Genomic DNA, 10,608 nt, shown 5'->3' on the forward strand with positions numbered 1-10,608 from the left:
TCTAGTTGCTTATAAATAGAGGTGCTCCCTCATTGTTAAATTATGCTTATTCTGAAATTATATAGTGAAATCCCTGGTTTGGCATCGCCCACGTAGATACACATTGTATCGAACTGGGTCAACAATTTCTTGTGTTCATTCTCTTTCATATTCGTGATTGCCTGTGTTTATTTCCCAACATATATTTTGGCAAATATAAGGTTGTTGGAATGCAAGCCAACAAATAGGAGAGATAATAAAACAAGATTGATTGGATATTTTATATGTTGACTAACTAAGTTTGAACATCCCGAAAACGGAATACAATTTAACTAAATTGAGATGGAGGGAAATATATTTATACATTAAATTGGTAATTAATCCTTACAAATTTAAATTGATAAAGACATCATATAAATTTGTAAACATGCATTATGTTATAATGAGTATTAATATGTTATGTACCTTACATGTGAGCACTACTCTCGTTTAATGGACGTTTATATTTTATGGTCTCTAAGGAAAATGCTCATCAATCATCATCATCGCTTCTCCTCCATCGATTCCAATCCTCCTTATTGCTGACAACTCTCAAGCAAGTTCTCCCTCTCTCTCTCCGACGAACAGCTGCTCCTCTAACCGGCCTTCCCCTTCTCAAAACCAACTCCATTAGACTTATATACCTATTCCTGATCGCCATCAACGGATGCTTCTCCGTCATCAGCTTCTTCCTATACGCCTCCCTCAACACCACCGTCTGCGTTCGGATCTTATTCGACACGTAGAAGATCCCCGGAAAATGCACCAGCGCCTTCTTCATCCGCACCTGCCCAATCCCTAGAAATTCCCCAAATCGGAACACATTCTCCCTCTCCGTCTTCTTCGTCACCATCAAGCTCAGGAGCTCGTGGATCACGCCTACCATCCATCTCTCCGCGTGATCGCTGTTCGGAGACAGATGGAACGCGTTCTCGTACGGCGAAATGTAGGGTAAATTCTGCCATCGTTGCTCCACCCATTCCTCCACTCTTTTCTGCAAATCAAATCCTCTCGGTAAATTCATCGAATACTTGATCTGCGTTCCATTCAAATCACAATCCCGCTTCTTTTCCATTTCAGAAAGGGCTAAATCGTCTCTCCAGTTGACGAGCCCCAATCCGAAGACGATTTCCCCATTCGAATCCCTAAACCCTAAATCGCAGATCTGGAAATAATCAGGGAATTCAGGCAACAATGTGAGTAGATAATCATGAGGCAATCCTAAATCGTAGGTCAGCGTATCAATTAAGTGCAGTGGAAGCCTTCCGCCTCGCGCGATCATGAGGAGCTTAGCGAGTCTCTGAGCGAGGTCGCGGCGGTAGCGCGACATGTTGAGGTGCAGCAGCTCGTCGCAGTGGATGGAGAGGGCTTTGGGGGTGAGCTTGACGTGGGGGAAGGGATTGGTTTTGTTTGGCGGGAGAAAGATTTTGAAGATGAAGGGGTAGGACTGGATGAATTTGTGGGCGGTGGTGGGGAGGGAGAGGTGGGGTTTGAGAGGGGAGATGGCGGAGAGGGGTAGGGATTGGGATGGGTGAGAGAGGATGAGATTTTTCAGGGAGTGTAAGGATTTGAGGTTTTTTTCTCTCTCTACGGCTGCGTCGAGATACGGATCGCGGACCCATTTGATTCTAGCGTTTATGAAGGTGCGGAGGTGGAGGTGGAGGCGGCGGCGAGCGGTGGCGCTCAACTGGAGGACCATATTACACTATAATTGAGGGAAGAACCATGCTCCAATTTTTGCGTTATTGAAAAGTGGTACTGTTCACATACGCATATTTTTATCCAAGGTACTTTCTTTTTGGATATTGAAAAGCGGGGATATAAGGGACGAAGAAAATTTTGAAACTCACCTTGAGACTGGGGACGGGAGTCTGGAAGAAGAAAATGATTGAAGAAGAATACATTGAGGCGCCGCGCCGCCCTCACTGCACATTTTCTATTTTTTAGGTTATTATTTATTGGTTTGTTTTATGCTATGTAATTTAAATAAATATGTAGTTAAGATTAAAAAATTAAAATAAGTTGATAAATATGGAATATTCTTTTGGATTTGAGTTTGTGTGAATGGTTGGAGTAGAATTACTGTTTGATGTGACATATACTTAAAAAATGGGTTTAAGTTAAATGTAAATGGTTGGACATGACTTAAGATTTTGGAACATTCAAGTGATATCATATAGTGCATCTGTCTCACCATTCTAAGTGATACATTTTCGTTTTTCTAGATATCTCACTCTAAATACATTTCTTAATATGGAAACATTACTCTCTCTACGTTTTTTTTATCTTTCTTACTTTACTCTCTTCACATTACTCACAAAACAAACACTAAATAAAATATCGCGCCGAATTAGAAATACTCCACTTAGAATAGGACGTAGGGAATATAACCATTAAATTTACGAGATAATTTTTTAGGAATTGAAAGCCAACAAATCATTAAATCGGTTTATTGAATCATTCATTTTTTGACAAATTATGTAGCATAGTTTTATGAGATAAGTAGAAAAAGAATAAACTATATACTATGCCCTTTCCGTTCCATAAAAATAAATCTATAAATTTGGACAAGAAATTCTCACTAATGAGGTGGCTTATTTTCCACTGACAATACTTTAATTACTTTTTTTTCTACTTCTCTCATAATTTACCAATAATTGCGTATTAAAACTCGTGCTCAACCAAAAATACATACTCTTGTGAGACGAAGTGAGTATGTTTTAAAAATGTGTCATTTTAAAAGGAAAAAAACACTTTACATTTAATGGGACAGAGGGAGTATGTAAATGTATAATTTTAATCTTTTTATTCATAATTATTGTATGAAAAATCGAAAAATAAGCATAATTTAAAATTATACTTCCTCCGTCCACAAAAAATAGTCTTATTGGTAGAGTCATGAGTTTTAATAAGAATTTGGTAAAGTAAGAGAAAATGAGAAAAAGTAGGTAAAGTAAGAAAGGTACGGAGAAAAAGTGGGTAAAGTATGAAGAGAAGAGAAAAATGGATAAAGTATGAGAGTGAATTTTCCATTTTTAGAAATGAGATTTTATTTTTAGACATCCCAAATGGTAAAATGAGAGTATTTTTCATGGACAAAGGGAATATAGAGACTTCGGCATAACTCGAGATCTAAGAAAGCATGGATTTTAATTTGAATTGTGATAATAAAATCCAAACTTAGAAATAAGGGTAATAGGAAACCATTACTATTGATCTTCTTTCTAGTACAAATACTAAGAACCATTACTATTGATCTTCTTTCTAGTACAAATACTAAGAAAATAGATTTGTTCGTGTCCATAAAAAAAGCAATATGATAAATTTAGATATGGAGGGAAAATGTGCATTACAACCAAAACACATGACCTTACATCATCACACTTACAAATGAAACCATCAAACAACAAACAAGTACACTCAGGAAATAAAATCATTGATACACAAGGGAAACAACAAGAGAACTGTGGCCTCCAGAAATGGTTTGAATGAGTTCTCTATACAAAACCATGCTGAATGGTTTATTGTTTGCTGCACGATAAATTATACCACCCTTTGTCACTTGACACCAAACGTTGCACCTCGTAATGCTCTTCTTCTGCAGCAACCGTAGAGGCAAATACTAACCATACCTCGAGAATTTAAATGGTGCATTATGTAGAGGCTTCTCGGGTAAAATTCATGCAAGAATCAACTTCTTCTACCAAAGAAGATGAGCTTCCTGAAGCCCTTAGGGATTTTCGGAGAGCTTTCACCATTATTCCATTTTTTTCTGGAATGGTTTAGTTCTGGACTTGCTTCGCTATCAGAAGGCGGAGTTGAGATAATATTCATCACTGAGATTTCGGGCGAAAAGGAGAGCTTTTTCTTCTCTGCACCTTTCCCATTGCTGTTTGATTGAGCAGATTTCAAATTATTTTCCGCTGTAGGATGAACTGCGATCTCAGGTGCAACCCCAACACGAACATCATCAACATTAAGTTGCTGGTCCTTTAGCAAGGATGAATGTTTTAAAGGGAGTGGCATGTCTTTGCTAGGTAAGATCTGAATGGAGTTTTTCTCTTCTGAAGCATCTGTAGTGGATAGAGTAGCCAATTCTATCTTCTCAACTGAAGTCATAGTATGTAACAAGGTATCCCTCCCAGAATCCTCATTGCTATCTCCCCTTTTAGCTTGAGTCCCTTCTGCTTTTCTAGATTCATCCGCGATCATGGGAGTGGCACCTGCGCTAGCCTTTACCTGAACAGTGGAAGTACTCTTTGAATGATTTGAACGAGTTTTCTTGTCTGAAGCATTGATCTTGTCCCGTCGCTCCCGAGTTGCCTTCGTCTTTTTCAGTTGGGAAGGCGCCATTGTGGGCTTCGCCTTAGATGTTGGTTTTTGGTTTTGATCAACTCTGGATTCAGCAGACGAGTGCTTGTTTGTTGTACGAGCAGTAGATAAGCGATCAATGGTGGAACTCTTCATAACTGGTTTACATGATGTTTTATTCTCAGCTGTTGCGGTCTTCTCATTACTCTTCTTACTCTCTATTGTATGCCTCTTTGGAATTTCTCGGGTAATACCCTTAGCAGCACTTCTTTCTGCAATTCTCTTTTGACGCTGAATCAATAATTCTTCCATCTTCTTCCTCTTCTCTTCTTCCTAAGTTCAAAGTAATAGGGAAGAAATTAGATACAACAGAAACAAGACCATGTGATTGCAGCACTATCATGCTACAAAATGCTACTAAATCCTAATGCAATGATAATTTAACATTGCAGGATTAGATTAGTCCTATGAAATGTGCCAAACAAATGAAACATTCCTATAATACAAAGAAATGCAGAAATCTACTTATAATATGATACCTTATCAGATTTGCCTCTTGTGCTTCCAGCTGTTGATATCTTGCTCCTTACTGGAATATCGGATTTGCTCCTTGACAGTGAACCCTTTGAAGCTTTAGACTTTGGTTCTTTTCCAGCCACTTTCCTTCCCAGTTCCTTGCCATTCTTGGAATTGGTCGACTTATCATTTTGCAGTGGTGTAACATCAATGCTAACGCTTGGTTCAGTTTTGGACTGAATCCCAACTGTTTCATATCATTCCCATAACCCACACTCGGAGCCCTATAATTCACAACTTTCTCAGAAGCAGAATTTTGTCCAAACATCATTGAGAAGTCTTCAGGTTCGGAGAAACTTCCAGCTTCAAGTTTACCATGCGTGCTATTCACGGATTGATTGGACCCGGCAATGTCTGGTACCATGAAAGCATCGTCCTTTGGCTGACGTTGTAGTGGACCATCCAATGTTCGTGACTGAACAATGAAAGAATCATCTGAAATGACTTCTCGTTTAATTTCTCCATCTTGAAAAGGGGTGGACGAGCAAAAACTACTATGATCTATACTCCCACGTGGATGTGAATATATCTGTCTTTTGCCACCTATAATCCAGTCTTCCTCTTTCGAGGTCTTAATGATGGACAATTCAGTGCCAAAATGAGAACTTTGGGAGACATATCCTCCTTCTCTTGATGGAATTAACAGATCATCATCTTTACTCCTCTTTGTAGCTCCATGGAAAATCACCTCACCTTCGGATCCTTGAACTCCGTTTCTGTTTGATCTTTCAGTCAGAAGAAAATCATCACTAGCATGCTTTGGCTTGTTTAGCTTCTCATCTGAATTTCCCTTGCCAATTGAGTGCTCTTCTTGAAGATGAATATCCCTCGGACCTTTTGCGTTGTTACTTGGGTCTGGATCCTTCATGAGGAGGTTTTGAAAAATATCCCAATTCCCCCCTTTACTTTCTTCTTCAGAATGACTTATCCGTTCACTGCTGGCTTTCTTGCTATCATCTCGGGCCTTATTCTTTTTGGAGGGTGATTTATGCTGCCTCTTCAATGACCCAACAGCTGCCTCTACCTGCTGTTTAATGGAGTCTGCATCAACGTATTCATCTTCATCAGAAAAAGAGCTATCTGAATCACTGCAACTTTCTTCTTTCGTGGCAGAAGCAATGTAATTTATGTTACGAATAACAACTTTTCTTGAAGATTTTCTGCTATGCTTCTTGTTATAAATCCGGTCGTTTGGAGAAAGAGCTGCTTCATGGTTTTTCTGGTCACTCGAATCACTTCCAGAACTTGATTGATCAATTTCTTCACCTTCACTTTTTGTACTGTGTCTTCGAGCCCGGTTGACATTCTTTTCCTTTTTCTTATTAAAGGACCTGTATCCCTTGTTATCTTTGATGTCCCTATCAAGATACATGCCTGAATCATGGAAATTGACAGGCCACAACGAAACATTGCTTGGATAGTGTGATGGAGGGACCTGCATGCCAGGAAAGATATACCCCGGATATGGTCGGAGCCGTTGAAACATCGGATTCTGCATGTATTGAGGATGATTGTTTTGCCAAGTCGGGGATTGAGCTGTCCTTTCTGCCTGTTGCAGATGAAACTCTGTCGGCAAACCATTCTCTGTGCCTTATGTTAATGAATTGCCATTTCAGTTATACATACTTCAAGATAGCAAAAAAGGTCCAAATCTGAGAAAAATTACTTGTATTGCTTACTTCATAAGATGTAGAAAAAATGAATAATATAACAAGATAAATTTAGACTCTCTCTCAGCCATATATCATAACACAATTCTAATTTTGAGTCATGCTTAGATAGAGATTAAAAAGATCTCACTCCATAATGTTTAACTTCTATATTCTACTACTCTAAATCGAGGAAGTCTCTTGTTAGAGCGTTTAATGGATCAAAACTTGGATAACTGAACACTTTGAAATACTAATAAAATTACAAATACGTGGCTGGATATGATTTTCAAAATGTGGGTACCATCACAAATCTTGACTAGTTGTTGGTACACGGTCTTTTGCAAATCATTGTACTCCATATAAATAGTGCATGGGTGTCATATCACACATCGGTTATGTGCCTTAGACAGACTTAGTCTCTTGTACTATATATATGTGCTTTATGAAGTAATGAAATACACCTACTACTATTGTCTATATACTTTTCGACATATTCTATGTTTTATTGCTCTACAAGGTATTAGAGCAGATTCGAATCCATTTCTAGTTTAGTCTTAAAAAAAAAAGAAATTAAGGTTTCCGCTACGTCCGACACTACTCTTCCCTTCCACCTCTGCCCGGAATTACGATTGTTCTGTTCTGCTGCTCTACTCTACCGGAAGTTACTATGCCCAAAATTAGAGTTTCTGTTCCTGCTTCTACTACTTTGCCAGTTCTATGACTCCTACTGATCTGCTTAGGGCCCCAACTACACTACCGACTTTGTTAGGTTCTGCCTACCTCTGCCGTGACAGTCTTGTTCTGTTGCCGCTGCTACCAACTTTGCTCGGTTTCTACAACAACTTCTGATTAGAGACCACTATCGTATTGAATGTTTCTACTACTGCTGCGACTGTTGCTGCTTCTACTGTTGCATCTACTACTTTTTTCAACTAACACACTTTTTTTTCTTTCTATCTCTCTCTTACTTTACCAAATTTGCATGAAAACCCGTGCCGTTACAAAAGATTCTATTTTTGAGGGACGGAGGGAGTATTACTTTTCTCAACTATGCCTACATACTTTTCCACTTATGTCTATGTTTTATTGTTCTGCAATCATCATTTTAGGCTCATTTCACAGTTTATGAAGTGTATTACATAGTCTGTCTAAAGAAGTGCAAATGCTATCATTTGTTCAATATATTGTTCAAGCTATTAGGGGGTGAAAGTTATTTTCTATTGGTTTCTGCACCTCTTAACTAATGTTTATTGACGGAAAAGAGCAAGTATAGAAAGTATACCTTCGCCACTGTCGGATGCTGAGCTCTTAGCTGGCCCAGTAGGATACAAATCATTATTTTCACCAGTGTATACAGCTCCAGACATTCCCAAATACGATGCTTGCATTGCTGCTACTTCATCTAACCAAATCTTATCACTGTTCTTCTTATTGCATAGCTCCATGAAGTTTATGCACGCTTCCCTGAATCAGCAGAAGTAATGTCATCGCCTTGGGATGAGTAAAAAAGGAAATGACCCAAAATATGACATCAACTTAAAAGTTAGTCTGTTGTAGTGAATGAATCTGTCAATGTAAGGGAGCCACAAGTTTTAGACAAGACACGTCAACCATTAAACTGAACTTCCACATCCATTCTAAATCGCTCTGGTTCACTTCCACAAAGTATCCGAAACATCATCGAGTGAGAAAAATAACAAAAATAGAGGTTTACTGCCAGATTATTTCACGACATAGCTAGAATCCACAATAACTATCATGATGTGAGACGGTATGATTTTTCCAAGAATACAAGGCTCCAGCATAACACTCAACCCTACAAAATCCACACAGAATATATCCTACCTTAAACGGAGAGCTCCAAAAGCATCACTGAAAGATACAAGATCATATATATAATCCATCTCAAACCCTGCCACTAAAGCACGTGCATAAGCCATTGCTTGCTCTTTCTTGAGCATTGCCTTCCGGGATTCCAGAACACGTTGAAGACGAACCCTATACACACCCCATGGAAATTGTTAATATATATCTGGTAGAAATTGTTCGTTGAAGAAATAAATGAATTTAAGATAACGCATTTACTTTGGATTTTCTTCTCCACCATCATCATCACCGTTGGTTTCAGATTTGGACTGGAGATGTGGTTAAATGGTGTATCATCAATACATGTTTTACAAAATACATTCTGAATGCAACAAGGGAAAGGTTAGAAGTCTACAGAGGATGATGCACCTTAAATGGGGTAACTGAAAATCTGAAATCTCCATCAGTCGTAGGAGTGCCTGCGAATACAAAATTGTTGTTTACTCGTGTTACATATATATAGATTGATTTACATATTAATCTATGCAAAATGCTGCAATTTCGAAAGTCTATCCACTAGTCAAATTTAAAAGACTATATTCGATACTTCTATAACTCTGATTATAAAAGGAAACATTTAAAGATCATCCTGATTTAGATTTTACTCTTGTCCTCATTCATGCAATATTAAGCTGATTCTTCAGATAGTTCCCCTTTCTACTCAGAGACCAGGTAAATACAACAATTTGATAAACAAAAAGATGTTACAAATAACCTATGTGAATGTCTATAGTACAGATCAACCATAAAACAAAGCCTTTTTGTGTAGATCGATTGATTTAATCCAGTACACATATCTCGACTGTGCTTCCTTTCCCTCGATCTATCCTCTAGATACACACATCTTGAGCATACAAAACTATAAGATAATCTACGAGACTCCATACTAAAATTCACATGACAGTAAGGGGTTTATGGGGATCTAAGAGCGCGACTACAAACTTTAATCCACTATGATCTAAAATCATACTAAAAGCTAAAGAAAACCTCAACTCGCAATTCATTTTTGTCGTACCTGGCGGTCCATTTACTTGCTCATTTGAGCTTTCAATCTGATTTATCTCTCTCTCAATAGTCACAACTCTCTCAAGAACCTCGGGTGTGCTAACAAACTTCACAAACCTTAATACAAAAATAAAATAAAATCCATTTAGTAACACACACAACATAACAGAAGAGACTAACAAAGCAAACCACAGCATAAACTCAGACCACCTTTCGAGAATGGCCTTAGTGAACCATGGAGAAGCATCTGTGGAAATAGGCTTAAGCATAATCGAATATCCGCCTTTGGAAATTTGATCCTTAGCCGATTTCAAATGGAGGAGAAATGGCTCCAACAACCCTGATGCTATCTTCTCGCTCTTATTCCCAGCAAATATCACGAGATCACATCTTCACAGGTTCCAATTCAACACATTGATGAGAATTGTGGGAAATTGGCATCAGAAATTAGAGCACAATCACATAATTGAGGGCGGAATGTGGAGAGCCGTACCTTGTTCGTGTCGGTGTCAATTGAAACAGAGCATAACCGAGCAGAGTAGTGGAATCCATACTGCGAATAACAGTAAGAAAAACAAAAAGAAGAAATTCGTGTTTATTGGAAGACGAGAAATGCAAAATTCGTGAATGTGAAGGGTTGCAAATGCGAGGAGGGAACATGCAACCGATGAAATAAGGGATTCATGGGGCCTACATTTGAGGAGGCCGACAGTTTCAAAGGAAGAGCAGCGGTTGGAGAGTCAATTCACATGGTTTTATAAAGATGAGAGAGAATATTGCTTTTGAAGGGCTCCAAATGTGGGAGGTCAGGTGATGAATGATGATCAGTGTGTGAAGATTACGGTGGTTGCTTCGCTTGGTTGTCACTCCCACCAGAATTTGACAGTCAGTGGACCTATTCACATCACCACTTTCACGAAATACTCTATTTCTGTTTAATTTTAAATTTTGGTTATTCCCCAAAAATATTATTGATTTTGAGATTCGATAAGTGTCTCTATCTAATATTGTAGGGGTAGGCGTAGGCCAATCTCCACTAAGGTCATCCACGACGCGGTTCCTCCACCGTTTCTAAACCGTTCCTTAAACTATTATTTGCGGGCCCATTGTACTTTTTTACTCTATTCCTTAACTAGGGAACGAAACCTGCAACCCTCCGTTTCTTATCCGTTCCTTAACC

General features: G+C 38.5%; 1 protein-coding gene and 1 pseudogene across 1 annotated transcript; both read right to left on the bottom strand.

Annotated features, from left to right (window-relative positions):
• Positions 1 to 322: 322 nt before the first annotated feature.
• Positions 323 to 1,937, bottom strand: LOC121783430 (protein WHAT'S THIS FACTOR 9, mitochondrial-like). The gene is made up of 2 exons (XM_042181501.1): positions 1,869 to 1,937; positions 323 to 1,776 (listed from the first exon to the last, which is right to left on the bottom strand). The coding sequence occupies exon 2, from the start codon at positions 1,715 to 1,717 to the stop codon at positions 512 to 514; it is 1,206 nt and encodes a 401-aa protein (XP_042037435.1). The 5' UTR covers positions 1,718 to 1,776; positions 1,869 to 1,937; the 3' UTR covers positions 323 to 511.
• Positions 1,938 to 3,350: 1,413 nt separating this feature from the next.
• On the bottom strand, positions 3,351 to 10,099 carry LOC121784753 (annotated as a pseudogene).
• Between the last annotated feature and the right edge of the window lie 509 nt (positions 10,100 to 10,608).

This window comes from Salvia splendens, chromosome 21, assembly GCF_004379255.2.
Source record: "Salvia splendens isolate huo1 chromosome 21, SspV2, whole genome shotgun sequence".
Lineage (NCBI taxonomy): Eukaryota > Viridiplantae > Streptophyta > Magnoliopsida > Lamiales > Lamiaceae > Salvia > Salvia splendens.